The 16173-nt window shown below is 37.4% G+C and overlaps 1 protein-coding gene across 4 annotated transcripts in view; it reads right to left on the reverse strand.

The window, feature by feature from the left end:
* The window catches only part of CNKSR2 (connector enhancer of kinase suppressor of Ras 2), a 268798-nt gene that overhangs the window by 42401 nt on the left and 210224 nt on the right, over positions 1-16173 (reverse strand). For all 4 annotated transcript variants that reach the window (XM_069463485.1, XM_069463484.1, XM_069463483.1 and 1 more), the window contains one exon: positions 12871-12938. In XM_069463485.1, the coding sequence (XP_069319586.1) occupies positions 12871-12938 (68 nt within the window). The remainder of the gene's footprint in view (positions 1-12870; positions 12939-16173) is intronic.

The following is a 16173-nucleotide window of genomic DNA, read 5'->3' on the forward strand; positions in this document are numbered from 1 at the left end:
CTAAAAATAGAAAGAAATTATATAGACAGCTAAAAATATATATAGAAAAAATTAGCCGGGCATGGTGGCACATGCCTGTAGTCCCAGCTACTCGGGAGGCTGAGACAGGAGGATCCCTTGAGCTCAGGAGTTTGAGGTTGCTGTGAGCTAGGCTGACGCCACGGCACTCACTCTAGCCTGGGCAACAGAGTGAGACTCTGTCTCAAAAAAAAAAAAAAAAAAAAAAAAAAAAGGGTAGCAAATGGAAGCCACTAGACAATGTGACTTGGCAGGCCTCAGATAAGAGGGAGGGGGAAGAGTTCTGAGGGATACGTTACTAGAGTGAGTCAAATGCAGCAAAAGAGCCAATAATCAGAATCTATTCTACTAATATCTCAATTACCCTGTAACTGTTGGATTTATTCTTTATGTGATTTATAAGAAAAAAACCCTAGAAGTATTATCCATATCAATTTCAGATAAGAGAAAAAAAGATATTAAAACAAAAGGTTCCTTATTCTTATGAAAATTTAAATCAAAAAGAACCATCACAAGGCTTAACTAATATTCAGACGTAGGTGAAAAGTCACAGCACATGTATTTACAGGAACCCCTCTACAAAGGAATTCCCACTTCATAATATTTTTATATATTTTCCCTGCAGTGCTGATTAATATTAATAAGTACAGTTAACATTTATTGAGAAATGACTATATGCTGAATAGAAAGTAATAGAGCTGGGATTTGAACTAAGAAATTGCCTTACCTAAAGCTCTGAAGACTAAGTTGCAGGGACTCCTTTGTATATAACATAGCCGGAGAGTTTGTTGTGAAGTATACTGATGATCATTTTATTCCCTTAACTTCCTTTGCTACATACCTCCGGCTATTGTGAACAGAAACTCTTCAGCAATGGAGACTGGGAATAAATTGTCCATTATGTTCAGGCCTCAAAACATAAGCACTCTGAAAATTCTATTCCTACGTTAATTATTCCCTTTCAGTAAAAGATAAGCAAGGACTAGTTAATCTAAATTTGATATCTGTTTTTTTTTCCATTGACTCATGCCAGTGACAGTATACCAAGTCTTTCCTCAAATAAGAATGGACATAGCAAACCCTGAACCTAGCAAACAATGGTGGAACAAGCATGAACTATATATTCAGGCAGGTGTAGGTTCAATTCTCAGCTAGACAAGTGCACTTACCATCTCTGTGCTCTTGTGATGGTTACTTAACTTCTCTGAGTTTGTTCTGTCATCTGTAAAAGAGGCCTAATAATAACTGCCTTTCAGAGTTGTATGTGTGTGGGCACTAAATACACCAAATAAGGTAACATATTCAAATGCCTTGCACCTCAAAGCACTCAATCAATATTAGGACCCCTTATATTCTTGGATGCATTTGTAGTAGCTGCCAGGACAGTCTGACCTAGGTCACACAGGCAATAAATGCTTGGTGTTCATCTTCTCAGATATTAGTTTTTTCTTGTAGCAAGTCCTAGCAATGAAAAGTGAAATCTGGAGCCCTGGGGTCTTGGCTTGGTAGTTTCGTGAAAGCTTGAAATACTACTGGGAAGACACTGCTGGAGGTGAAGGGAATGACAACCCACCTGCCCAAGCAAAGATCACTCTGCCCTTATCCTTTCCACTATCTCCAGGAACTGTGGCACCTGTGCTTAGTTTCTCCTTGATGTTTGCACTGACACCCCCCCCACCCCCTTGTTTTTTTCTGGGACTACAGGCACGCACCACTGAGCCTGGCTAATTTTTCTATTTTTAGTAGAGGAAGGGTCTTGCTCTTGCTCAAGCTGGTCTTGAACTGCTGAGCTCAAGTGATCCTCCTGCCTTGGCCTCTCAGAGTGCTAGGATTATAGGCGTGAGCCACCGCGCCTGTCCTAGCTCATTTTTTTTTTTTTAATTTCAAAATGTTACAGGGGGTAAAAATATTTCTGGTTACATGTATCGATTTTGTTATGCTTGAGTATGGGTGATACCCATCACCCAAATAGTGTTCATTGTCCCAATAGGTAGGTTTTCACCCATACCCTCATCCCCTCTCCCCGGCTTGATTTCCACTGAGTTTTACTTCCTTCTGAGCATGGGTACTGATCAGTTAGTTCCATTTTAATAGAGAGTAAAAGTGGTGTTTTGTTTTCTTTAGATACTTCACTTAGGATAATGGTCTCCAGTTCCATCCAAATTGTTGCAAAAGGCCTTAATGCACCCTTCTTCATGGCTGAACAGTACTCCATAGTGTCCACATTTTGTTAATCCACTCACGAAGTGATGGCACTTGGATAGATTTTACATCTTTGCAATTGTGAATTGTCCTGTAATAAGCATTTTAGTGCAGGTGTTTTTTTGATAAAATGACTTCTTTTCCTTTGGGTAAATACCCAGTAGTGGGATTGCTAGATCGAATATTTCTTTTAGTACTTTTAGTTCTTTTAGGAATCTCCATACTGTTTTCCATAGAGGTTGTACTAATTTGCAGTTTCTCCAAAAGTATATAAGCGTTCTTTTCTCTCTGCATCCACGCCAGCATCTATTGTTTTTGGACTTTTTAATAAAAACCATTCTAACTGGGGTAAGGTGATATCTCATTGTGGTTTGCATTTCCCTGATAATTAATGATGTTGAACATTTTTTCATGTTTCTTGGCCATTAGTCTATCTTCTTTTGAAGAGTTTCTGTTCATGTCTTTTGGCCACTTTTTAATGGGGTTGTTTTTTCCTTGCTGATTTGCTTGAGTTCTTTGTAGATTCTGGTTATTAGCCCTTTATCAGATGTACAGCTTGTGAATATTTTCTGTCATACTGGAGGTTGTCTATTTGCTCTGTTGATTATTTCCTTAGCTGTGCAGTAGCCTTTTAATTTAATCAAGTACCATTTATTTACTTTTGTTGTTGCTGTGATTGTCATTGGGGTTTTCTTCATAAATTCTTTACCTATGCTGGTATCTAGAAGAGTTTCCCCAACATTTTCTTCTAGAATTCTTATGGTTTCATGCCTTACATTTAAGTTTTTATCCATCTTGAATTAATTTTTGTGGGAGGTGAGAGATATGGATCCTGTTTCAATCTTATGCATGTGGCTATCCAATTTTCCCAGCACCATTTATTGAATAGGGCTTCTTTTCCCCAGTGTATATTGTTGTTTGCTTTGTCAAAGATCAGTTAGCTGTACGTGAATGGTTTTATACCTGGGTTCTCTGTTCTGTTTCATTGGCCTATGCCTCTATTTTTGTGCCAGTACTATGCTGTTTTTGTTACCATAGCCTTGTAGTACAGTTTCAAGTCTGGTAATGTGATGCCTCCTGATTTGTTCTTTTTGCTCAAGATTGCTTTGTCTATTCAGGCTCTTTTCTGGTTCCACAGAGAGCACAGAATTATTTTTCTACATCTCCGAAATATGACATTAGTATTTTGATAGGAATTGCACTGAATCTGTACATGACTTTGGGTAGTATGGACATTTTAACAATGCTGACTCTACCGATCCATGAGTATGATACGTTTTTCCATTTGTTTGTGTTGTCTGAGATTTATTTCCTCAGTGTTTCATAGTTCTCTTTGTAGAGATCTTTTACCTCCTTGGTTAAGTATATTCCTGGGCATTTTATTTTATTTTATTTGTAGCTATAGTGTGAGGTGAATGTGACAACCAGTACACTACAGAAACCATTTCTTTGTAGCTATTGTGAATGGTATTGAGTCTTTGATTTGACTCTCAGCTTGACTGTTATTGGTATATAGGAATGCTACTGATTTGTGTACATTGATTTTGTAACCTGAGACTTTGCTGAATTTATATATCAATTTCAGGAAACTCCTGTTGGAATATTTGGGGTTTTCTAGATACAAGATCATATCATTAGTGAAGAGCAATATTTTGACCTCCTCTTTCCCGATTTGGATACCCTTTATTTCTTTCTCTTGCCTGAGTGCCTTGGCTAGGACCTACAGCACTATGTTGAATAGAAGTGGTGACAGTACACACCATTGTCTTGTTCCAGTTCTTAGTGGGAATGCTTTCAACTTTTCAACATTCAGTATAATGTTGGCTGTGGGTTTGTCATATATGGCTTTTATAATCTTAACACGTGTTCCTTCTATGCCTAATTTTTTGAGGGTTTTTATCATGAAAGGGTGCTAAATTTTGTTAAATGCTTTTTCTGTATCTACTGAGATGATCATATGGTCTTTGTTTTTGCTTCTGTTTATGTGGTGAATCACATTTTTGATTTCTGAATGTTGAACCATGCTTGCATTCCTGGGATGAAGCCCACTTGGTCATGATGGTTTATTTTTTTGATGTGCTATTGAATTCAGTTTGCTAGTATTTTATTGAAAATTTTTGCATGTATATTCATAAGGGATATTGGTCAGTTTTCCTTTTCTGTTGTGTCCTTTCCTGGCTTTGGTACCAAAGTGATACCGGCTTCATGGAATGAGTTGGGGAGGATGTTATGGAATAATTTCTTGATGTTATGAAATAATTTCTGCAGTATGGGTACCAGGTCTTTGTAGGTCTGGTAAAATTTGGCTTTGAATCCATCTGGTATGTTTTTTTTTTTTTTTTGTTGGAAGATTATTGTTACCACTTCAATCTCATTGCTTGTTACTGGTCTATTCAGTAGTTCTATTTCTTCCTGATTGAGTCTTGGGAGGTTGTGTGCTTCCAGGAATTTGTTCATTTCCTCTACATTTTTGAGTTTATGTGCATAGAGATTTTCATAGTATTCATAAAATGATATTTTGTATTTCTGTGGTATGAGTTGTAATATCTCCTTTTTCATTTCTGATTGAGCTTATTTGGGCCCTTTCTCTTCTATTCCTGTTTAATCTAGCAAGAGGTTGGTCAATTTTGTTTATCTTTTCAAAGAATCAACTTTTGGGTCATTGATCCTTTGTATTTTCTTTATTTTTGTTTTTCATTTTGTTTAGTTCTGCTCCGACCTTAGTTATTTCTTCTGCTGGATTTCGGTTTGGTTTGCTCTTCCTTTTCTAGTTACTTGAGATGTGTCATTATATTGTTAATTTGTGATCTTTCTGTCTTTTCCATGTAGGCATTTAAAGCTATGAATTTTCCCCTCAGTACTACTTTTGCTGAATCCCATATATTTTGGTAGCTTATGTCCCATTTGTCATTCAGTTTGAGGAATCTTTTGATTTCCATCTTAACTTCATTATTGAATGAATAATTGTTCAGCAATAGGTTCTTTAATTTCCATGACTTTGTATAGAATTGAGTGTTTCTGTTGGAGTTGATTTCTAGTTTTGTTCCACTGTGGTCTATGAAGATACATGGTATGATTTCTATTTTTTTTAATTTGTTGAGACATGTTTTGTGGTCTAAGATATGATTAATCTTGGAGAATATTCCATGAGCTGATGAGAAGAATGTATATTCAGTAGTTTTTGGGTAAAATGTTTTGTAAATGTTTGTAAGGCACATTTGTTCTAGAGTCCCACTTAAGCCCAGTGTTTCTTTACTTGTCTTCTGCTAGGCTGATCTGTCCAGTTCTGTCAGTGGGGTGTTGAAGTCCATGGCAATTATAATGCTGCGGTTTATCTCTTTGTTTAGGTCTAGTAGGGATTTTTGCTTTATAAATCTGGGTGCTCCTGTGTTAGGCGCATAAATATTTAGGATTGTTATGTCTTCTTGCTTAATTTCTCCCTTTACCATTATATAATGACCACCTTTGTCTTTCCTTACTACTGTTGATTTAGAGACAATTTAATCTGATATGAGAATGGTTACACATGCCTTCTTTTGGTTTCCATTTGCTTGGCATATTCTTTTCCATTCCTTCACCTTGAGTCTGTATGAGTCCTTGTGGGTTAGATGTGTTTCCTGGAGCCAGAAGATGCTTGGAGTGTATTTTTTCATCCATTCAGCCAGCCTGTGTCTCTTGAGTGGGGCATTCAGACTGTTCATGTTGATTGATAAACTGATACGTGGGATGCTGTTCTATTCATCTTGTTAGGTAGTACCTTATTGCTTTGTTTTACCTCTTGTGCTACTGTTTTATATGAGCTCTGAGCTGTAGCTTTTGGGTGCTTTTACACTGGTGGGTGTCCACTGTGTTGATCCATGTATAATGCAGTTCTGAGTATTTCCTGCAGGGCAGGTCTGATCTTGACAAATTTCCTCAGTGTTTGCTTGTCTGGAAAAGTCTTTATTTCTCCTTCATATATGCAACTTAGTTTTGTAGAATACAAAATTCTAGGCTGGCAGCTATTCTGTTTAAAAATATGGAAGATGGGGCCCCAATATCTTCTGGCTCATAAGGTCTCCATTTAGAAGTCTGCAGTTAGCCTGATGACTATGTGTCTTGGTGATTGCCTCTTTGCAATTAATTTCCCAGGTGTTCGTTGAGTTTCTTGTATCTGGATGTCTAAATCTCTAGCAAGACCAGGGAAGTTTACCTCAATTAGGCCCTCAAATAGGTTTTCAGCCCTTGTGCATTTTCTTCTTCACCCTCAGGGATGCCTATGATTCTTATATTTGGCCATTTTACATAATCTCATATTTCTTGTAGGCTTTGTTCATTCCTCTTAATTTTCTGTTCTTTAGTTTTGACTGAGTTAACTTAAAAGAGTTGTCTTCAAGCTCTGAGATTCTTTCTTCTGCCTGGTCTCATCTATTCTTAAAACTTTCCACTGTGTTTTGTATTTGCTTAAATGAATTTTTCATTTATAGAAGTTCTATTTGTTTTCTCTTAATATGTTGATCTGTTTAGTGAATTTTTCATTCATGTCTTGAATTGTTTTTCTGGTTTCTTTGAGTTGGTTTTCCATTTTCTCTTGGATTTCACTGAGCTTCCTTATAACCCATATGTGGAATTCTTTAACTGTCATTTCAATATTTTCATTTTGGTTGGTATCCATTGCTAGAGAGCTGGTGTTATCTTTTGGGGGTGTCCTTTTGCTCTTATTTTTCATACCTCTGGAGTTCTTTTTCTGATTCCCTCTCATCTGCAGTACTTGTCACTTCTCCTTTTTGGATTCTCTTTTGTTTATATGGGGCTTCCCTCCAACTCATAAGGGAGTATCTGTATTATACGTTGGATAAGAAACTTTGGCTTTGCCTGTGGGTGCTTTTATGAGGGGTCTAAGTTCTGGATAGATGCCTTGGTTATGGATATCCTTAGTATGGTGGTTTTCTCAGTTGCTAGTTGTTTGTAGGCTGCAGTAGTGGGGAACTATGTGTGTGGACAGATTCCCTGTCTCTCTTTGATGAGGGAGGATGGAAATCTTTGAGGTCCTTTCTCTTTCCCCAGCTCTGTGGTCTTAACAGTGTGAATTGTATTGGCATGCCTAGTATAATCTCTGAGACATTAGGTGGTGCTTGTGGGTAAGAATCAACCACACCCTGTGTGATTGAGTCAGCTAATGCTTTAAAGGGCTTTGCAAATTGACCTCCCTGTCAGTAGGTGGTGCTTGCTGGAAGGAACAAGGCATAGTGTTATTTTTGGGACCTGTGACTGGCTCTAGCCCCTTAGGAGAAGCACTCAAATGTCCCAGATGGTGGGTGGGGCCCTGGAACTTCCAGGTGAGTCCTTATTCACCACCATAGCAGAGGTGAGTGGGGGAGTGAGGCTGGGCAGGGCTGGGTTGGGTGAGCCTGCCCTCAGGCTCCACAAAAGCTGATAAGGTAGCTGTTGAGGGGAGTCAAAGTTCTGTTCCCAGCCTTCTGGGGAAAGTTGCCAGGGAGGGGCTGAGGTGGCCCCACGTAGCCAGAAAGTCTGCTTGTGGAGGAGGGTACCATCTGAGATCCACAATCTTATTGTTGAGAGTGGGTTTCACTCCTCTCTCCTCCCCTGTGCTGTGGTTTCTCTTTGGTGTCTGGTGGCAGGCAGGAGCTCAAACTAGCTGAGCTCCCCAGCAATGGTGCTGTGGGCTGAGAGCTTCCCTGTCCAAGATCCAGCCCTAGGCTGAGAGCTCAGCTTTCCTGTGGTGAAGGGGCGCTCTGTGAGTGTGCTGCGGCTGGGACCCCCCACTGAGCTCTCTTTTCAGTTCTGCTCACACAGGTTCCCTTGCCTCTGGAGATTAGTTCACAAATCTCTCCTCCATGCCCCCGAGCACCGAGCAACATGATCGAGTCCTGATGGTACAGGGTCTGGCCTGTGGGCCTGTCCCCGGGTCCCTGAAGATCAATCCCTGACCATGCCAGGGAGAAGTGTTCTGGTCCCAAGTTGTCTATGGGGGTGCTCAAGCAGATTTTATGTCCCTCCGCTTCAGGGTGTGCCCTGCTCTGATGGAGCAGCCAGGCAAGCAGCACCGAGGAGTGCTGGTGAGTAGGGAGATCACAGTCCAAGCACCCCTTAATCCTCTGCAGGTCTTTAAGAGGAAAGGTTTGAGCCCTCTCTCTGTTGAAGCCCCAACAGAGGGGAAGCAGCAGCTCCTGAGACTCCCGGCTCAAGCATCGCTTTTGGCAGCCATGGGTTGGGGAGGGGAAGGAGAGGAAAAGAGTCTGAGTGGAAGAAACCTAGCACTCTAGTTGTCTCTGTCCTTTGCCAGAAGGCAGTCCTCCCAGAATGTCCAGGCTCTGGGGTCATGCAGATCTCCCCAGACCTACTGGCTTCCTGTGGATCTCACAGTCTGGGTAGGAGTTGGGAAATATTTGCATGGGAACGAGCAAGACGAAAACTGAGGGGCTGAAGCTCCGTGAGGTGGACAAAGGTGCATGGTGGGTGGAGAAGCCATGTTGGCTCAGGTCTGTCATGATGGGAAGTGACCCAAGGGGGCTGGCAGCCTGGTGCTTTGTCCTCAAGAAGCTCCAAGTTCACTGACAGCAGCAGCTTTTGGGCTCATGAGGATAGAAAGGCTCTCCAGCAGCTTGGGAGCCTGCTGACTGCCAGAGATGTGAGGGAGAGAGAAACAAACCACTCCACCTATCCTTTTCACTAGACGCCAAGCCTGTCGGGGGTTGACTTCTGCCAACATCTTGTTCCTTCTTGTTCTACTCTGCAACTTCCTCCTGTGGAATCTCTGGTAGGTTCTGGCACTTTTGCCTTGGAATTACATCTGATCTATGATTGTTTGTTTGTTTTTTCTTTTTCATCTAAAACTTTTCCTTCTTTCTGAGACGATCTGGCAGCTAGTGTCTCTGGTCAGCCATCTTCCCCACCCCCTTGTACTGATACCTTGAGGACTCAAGGAGCCAATACCTCAAGTAGTCCTTATTAGCACACTGAGAAGGAGACGATTATCATTTTATCAAGGGCTCTATAGTTGTTATTACAAGTGACAGAGTTTGGAGATTCTCTCTCTACTTCCCCCACCCCCAGCTAAATTAGGAAGAATTTTAATCCTAGTATTTGATATAATTTTTAGTTTATTAAAAAGCACCATCAATCTAAAGTTTTCTTGGGTTGCCTAAGAAAAGGCTGAAATACCACTTAAAAATTAACTTTTTTTCTTACACTAAGCTATGTGTCTTTGAGACAGTAATGCCAGAGAAGAGACTACATAGAAAATTTGGTTCGGCTTTTTTCGGTTTGTGTGGAAAATCAGAGATACATTTTTGCTCAGAGGCTGAAACTAGTCTGGTTTTTATTCTAAGACCAAATTAATTTATTTTTCTTAGTTCTCTCTATAGTCCCAAAGAAATGGATATTTTTAATGTCTCTTGGGGAGGAGGGATAAAGTGAGGATGGTTAATGGGCACAAAAATACAGTTAGTTAGAATGAACAATATTTGATAGCACAACAAAGTGACTATAATCAGCAATGATATACAATTTTGTAAGTAACCATGAATAAACAGTACCATCACTAGGAGAGGAAAACTTCCACTTCACTTTCTCATGTTGACACAAAAGGATAATTTGGAAAAAATTGACGTTTTCATTTAGAACTATCAAAGAAATACAATATATTTCATTCATTTTTATGTGATTAAAGCTTCACAAAGACCTCATATATGACTGAAAATAATGTGTTATGAATGTCTGTTTTGAAGCTGGAAAAAACAATGATCAGTACACAATTAGCCAAATTGTTATCTTGGCTTAATTTACTGCAACCCTATTTTCTCTAAGTATAACAATGAAAGAGAATATTGAATATTGAAAGAGAACCCCACATCTTTTAGCCTTCTGCAATTAAAGACAACAATGCACTAGACTTTTGCTTAAGTCAATGAAAGAGTCACTTCTAAGCTGCACTGGGTATTTAAATAGAAACAGTGTTTGGCTGCTATTCCTTTGCATCTTGGTGAAATATTCTCAATCCTCAAAGAGCTATATTTTGTATGAAGCTTAACTTGAATATTGAGAATGGTACTCAGGAGATGTTAAATAACTCTACAGAAGTGTGGAGTGAACATGTGCATCTAATAGTTTTCGATATAGAATACCACGAGACCTAATCATGCAGAAGGTAGGAAGTCTAATATGTTCCCGACCCACATTAAAGTGCCTGAGGAATGTACACCTCGATGTAGAAATTGAAATTATTTCAGAGATTCTGATTGCATTGAATTGTAACTATTAGCTTCTGCCTATGATTTTCTAACACAGTCCAGTAGACATTAACATATATACTCACATGATAGACCAAGGCAGCATGAATCCACAGAATAAATACTTTTTTGGAACCTGCGTATGCATTATAACTTACCCATTCTTTCATCCGTAATGAAATTTGGTTATATAATACCATGTACAAGCGGAATTTACTAAAATCAAGACCAAGCTCAGCTTTAAAGTAATGCCAGTGATGAAATACAGAAGCCTGAAAATTTAAGCTTCCTTATTCATGCAAATTGACTTTTTTCAAAGATTCATTTTCCTATCAGTACATTGCCCACACTTCTAATTCTTGTATCTTAAAGAAATCTGAAAAAAATCTATAAGCACCTTAAAAGAACTGTTTTATGCCTTTTAAAGAGATGTGAAAAGGAAGACTTATTTTTTCTAGTACTCTTACCACAAATTTAGCCCTATGAATAACACTGAGGCAAGAAGGTGGGGAATAAACTTATAACTATTAAGAGATCTGTCTTAATAATAGGTCTGACACTTGGTAGTCTTTGTTGAGATTTGCCCAGGCACATTGATTTGATGGAGATGGCTTCCATATTATTTGCAGAATTATCCATGCTGCTCCCACTGGGGATGTTTTAGTTACTTCCTTGAGTCCCCACCCTTCACATCCTGCAAGAACCAGTTCAGAAAATAGAGCCAATATAATGCCTTTCCCTATTCTCCTCCTGGAAGGACTCTCTCTAGCCTCATTCCCATGAAAGTTGATTTGTACTTTATTACATTTCACTTTCTATACTGTATTAAGAGTATCTTATCTACCAGAATGCAATGTAATTGCAGGAAGGATGGGTGCCTAGTTCACCTTTACATAACTAGAGTGCTAACTGAGGGCCTTACACAGAAGCACTTAATATTGAATAAAATGGCTTCTCTCCCTCTCTACCACCAACTTTACATCAGGCTCACTGACCACTTTCTCCAGCAAGCATTTCCTCATTGACTTCATCTCCTTTGAAGGATTTTTAAAAAATTTCGTGTCCACTCCACAAATTTTTTTTTATCAGGTGCATACTGTGTGAAAATTAGTACTCATTTGCTTTTATGTTACTCTGGAATTTTTCTAAAGTAATTTCAAGTATGCATTTTTGAGGTCCTCAATAAGATGATATATTCCCACTGGCCAAAACCATGTTTTGCTATTTTTTTTGAGATCTTCCTGCCCTATCTCCTCACCATAAACCAATCCACCAATCCCTATTCCTTTACCCCATGGCCCAAATCAAGGGTTGAGAAGCCTCAGCCTGTCCACTCTGCTTATTTTTACGTGGCCTGTGGACCAAGAATGGTTTTTACATTTTAAATGGGCTAAAAACATGAAAAAATTATAGTCTGAAGTTTGAAAAATGATATAAAATTCAAATCTCAGTAGCCATGATCATTCATGTATAGTGCTTTCGTACTATAACAGCAGAGTTGCATGGCTGTGACAGAGAGTCTATGTCCTGCAAAAACCCAACATATTATTGGGCTCTTTAAAGTTTACTGATCTCTGCCAAACATTTGTTGATATGCTAGTTTGGGGATCTGGTTGTCTTCTTTAGACCTCTGTAACTTTAGTTTTTATACGTTTTTAAAAAGTTTTGGCTGAGATTTTACTCTAAGTCTAAGAGGAAACAAATTTTTAAAATCTCCACATCAACAAACTGTTAATGCCCACTGGAGACACAACTCCAGTTGTGTTTGTATGTGTGTTAATCTATGGAATTCTTTTAACTTGATATCTCAAATAATTTCAAAAAACTATGCTTCCAAGGGATGTACAATAACCATTCTTTGGGAAATGGGAAGTCACCTCAGAATGGTGACCACAGCTTTTGTTCTTAAGATTTTAATTGTACATCATGACATTGTGTTTTATAAATCTGAGGTCAATATCAAGGCAAATTTCATAAGATCACAGCGTTACATAGTAACAGAGCTGAAGAATATAACCCAATGAAAAAGAAAGGATCATTCATCTGATCTCTTTGCATAAAAGGCCACTTAAATGTCTATGGAACTGCCAAGGACCTGGACTTGGGTTAGTACATAGCACCTATTATAGGCTTTTTCATTTTTAAGATGTTGTTTTTCCCATAGACAATAGATGGAAGGAGAGGGAAACAAACAAGAGAGAACTCCACATCAGCTGCTGCAAAAATTTGAGAGTTCAGTCCCTATCTGCTACTACTACACCTTACCTATAAGATGCCATGGTCTAGAATTCAAAGTGCCCAGAAGAGAAAAAAACCACAAATTAAGGTATGCATTTTCTCTCAAGTGGCAGCAGTGCATCACTGTATAAGGCCAGAAACAAAAATTATAACATAATTGTGAAAAAATATATTCCTTTACCTTGTTCTTGCTTAATCCTCTCTCTTTCTGCATATCCTGCAGTCAGCATATTAATTCTGTTAAGCCACCTGAAAAAAAGAAATATTGAAATCAATAACATTGCAACTCAATTTCTCATACTTTACTTCCTAGAAATATGTATTTTAAGATGTCTAAGAATATATGGAATAATCCTACATATAAGATGTGCTCTTTGCTACTCTTAATACATGGAATCTTCAATGAGCTGTAATTTGCTGTAGTACAAATTGTTCCCACATTAAAGATGCCACTTCAATAGAAAGGCTTGGGCAAAGCTGTTAATTATCTCTAACATAAAGTGTTTTGAGATGATCAAAGCTGTATTAATTCTGTTTCTCCAAATGTAGAGGCACTCCAAGTATTCCTATTGTTCTGTTTCTTCAGAACAAATACTCCTAGAGATATTTAAACAATATCAAGGTTAATTTATCCTGATGAGGGAGAAAAGTTATGGATCTTGCCTGTCAAAATAATAGTTTAATTATGAAATAATTGTTTTGATTAAGCTCATTTAAGTTTAATGATCCAATAGGAAATGCATCTCAGGAGTACTTCAGAAACTTGTCTCTACAAGGATATTAGGTTTTCCAAAGACCCAATGAGCATATACAATTTTAACCTCTGTATAAATACTGAAAATGTATTTTCATGAATAGGAAGTTAATAATATATCGTAGTTTTTCTTTCCTCTTTCAATAGTGCTGCTATTGCCAACATAGGGACTATCTGAAGCAAAACATGGTTTCAGTCTCTTTTGTCCTACCAGGGCTCTCCCTGTGTTCATTACTCCAACTATTTGCACTGTATCAGATTATCAAATCATTAAATCTCTAAACAACATCACACTCTTCCATTGGTCAATTCTAAGCCATGATCCATATACTTTTCCCAAAACTTTCCCAAATCAGAAACTGAGAAAAAACTCACCTTTAAAACTAGCTTGGGTAAGTATAGTTAATGTTGTTAAATTGTGAAATAATCTGATCTAGATACATTTTTAAGAAAAACTTGTGTTTAAGACCTTTTTCTCCTAAAATCTTATTTCCCTTGTCAAGTGTAAGATGTCATTCTTTGAAGTGACTCATATATTTCATCATTTATGCCAAGTGGTATTAACTTGGCAGATACTCAGAATATCTTGAAAAGGGAGGAAAGTTGTGTCTTTAATAGACAAATCCCATCTATGGAAATTTAAGCATTAATTTTAGAATAAGTCACTTAAAGCTCAACTTTATTTGAGCAAAACCTACAATGTAATTATCACCTCAAGTGTATTTGGGAAGTGAAGAAGGGACTGGAGTAGGAATGGAATAAAGAAATGTAATAAAGATTATCAAGTGAATTTAGTAGCATGGTATATACATACACTGTCTAGAAAATTATAAACTATAATTCAAGAAGTCAACTTCTTGACAAATAACCTTTTAAAAATGACTCTAATCATTAGTAAAAGGTCAAAATTAAAATCTAATCTTCAGTTCATTTGTAGAGAGAAAGGGGCTGAATTTGTACTATAAGGCAAATCTTACCATTCCTGGGAAAAAGATTGACCTGGTACTTTTTGGGTAAAAATGATGATAATACCATTAAAGGAAAACTTATTATTGAATTTTAATACAGTGCCTAATATTTACTACTTTAAAAAATATCAATGAAATTTCATTTTGTGAGAAGTCTACAGTGAACATTCTAATGAGATGTCCAGAACTGGCACAGAATAATATGTTGAGAGAGAAATAGGAGTAAGAATTATGAGAAAAAATGTATAAATAATAATTACCAAATAGAAATTAGTGAGTCCTTACAATTACTAGGACATATTGTATGGACATGGTAAGGAATGTATAGGCCAAACAAATTCAGTAGTATAAGCCTTCAGAATACTTTAGAAATATGGTGTTTTGTTTTTTCCTCCACAGATTTCAGACAGACCAGAAAAAGATTATTTTTTAATGTTTCAATGCTCATTTCTGATAGAACAGATGGATGGTAGTGGGGTGCTCAAAAATGCTTTTGCAGTTTGCCTCATAATCAAACTTATAGCTGCTCAAAAACAGAAGGTGAGATTTTAATATATTCTGTGTGTGTGTGTGTGTGTATACACACACACACATATATATACACACATTTATTGGGGATGTATGTGTGTACTCAGATTTTATAGAAGAAAATTAAATTTGTGGATTACTTTTTAACTCCAATTACTAGGTCTCATCACCAATGGCATTATATTTTTAATTAGGAAAAGAAAAATATATTTCTCTGTACCATGGTGTATTTCCACGAAAAGCAGATATGATGTTTAAAATATTGTGTAATAATCAGATAAAGCATGTATTTACTATAATTACTTTTATAAATATATCATCTCTTCAAGTCCTAGGTACATGCTGTTAAGAGATTACATATAGAACAAACCAAAACCCAGATCATCTTGCTATTATGTAACAACCAGGTGACTGAACAAAAGCTGTAGGTGGGTGCTTCTCCCTGTCATTAATTTTCTGTGAATATTTTTAGCACTGACTTTTCCCCTCTTCTATTAACAAGTAATTTTAAAAAATCTGCCTATTGAAAGTAGACATTAGGAATAGGACTACTAAAAAAATAAAAATACAAAGCAAAACAATAAAAATCCATTATAATTAAATTTAAAAAACAATTCAGTATTTTGGAACAATTTAATTCTGAAAGTTGTAGTACACTATGGCAAGCGTTACATAAACAGCACTCTTAAATATATAATGTGAAGATGACATTTTTGATCAGGTTCATTTTTTTTCTTTGACCCACTGCTTAGAAAAAGCAACAAAATAAACCATATGGGTTTGGTTTAGCTTTTGTGATATATGGAACCAGATATATTCAGAGGAGTATTAGGGAAGAGCAGTAACATCAGCATCCTTTTGAAGCTCTTGCTAACATGGGGTGGGGAATAGAGGCCAAGAAGGGTTTTACAGTTTATAAAAATGCATTTTTAAACAGGCAATTTTTAAGCTTAAAAAGACCTCAATTAGCATGTATCAAGAATGATTAAATTGAGTTAATTCTTAGAGGTGACTGGGTTCTAGTGCATCCATTTTGTAAGATAGGATATGCTCATGCATGCCACTTATTTTCAGTTTGGTCATGATGTAAACCCTTTGTGTTTATCTCGAAGGTATTTAGCTTAACGTGATAAAATGGATAGTAACTAGAACAGAATTATAAAATAATTAAAACACAGAATACAGGACCACACCTCTCCCCCTCCACGTGCACATGAATAAACATTTTCATTTT

The sequence above is a fragment of the Eulemur rufifrons genome, chromosome 30, assembly GCF_041146395.1.
Source record: "Eulemur rufifrons isolate Redbay chromosome 30, OSU_ERuf_1, whole genome shotgun sequence".
NCBI classification, from domain to species: domain Eukaryota; kingdom Metazoa; phylum Chordata; class Mammalia; order Primates; family Lemuridae; genus Eulemur; species Eulemur rufifrons.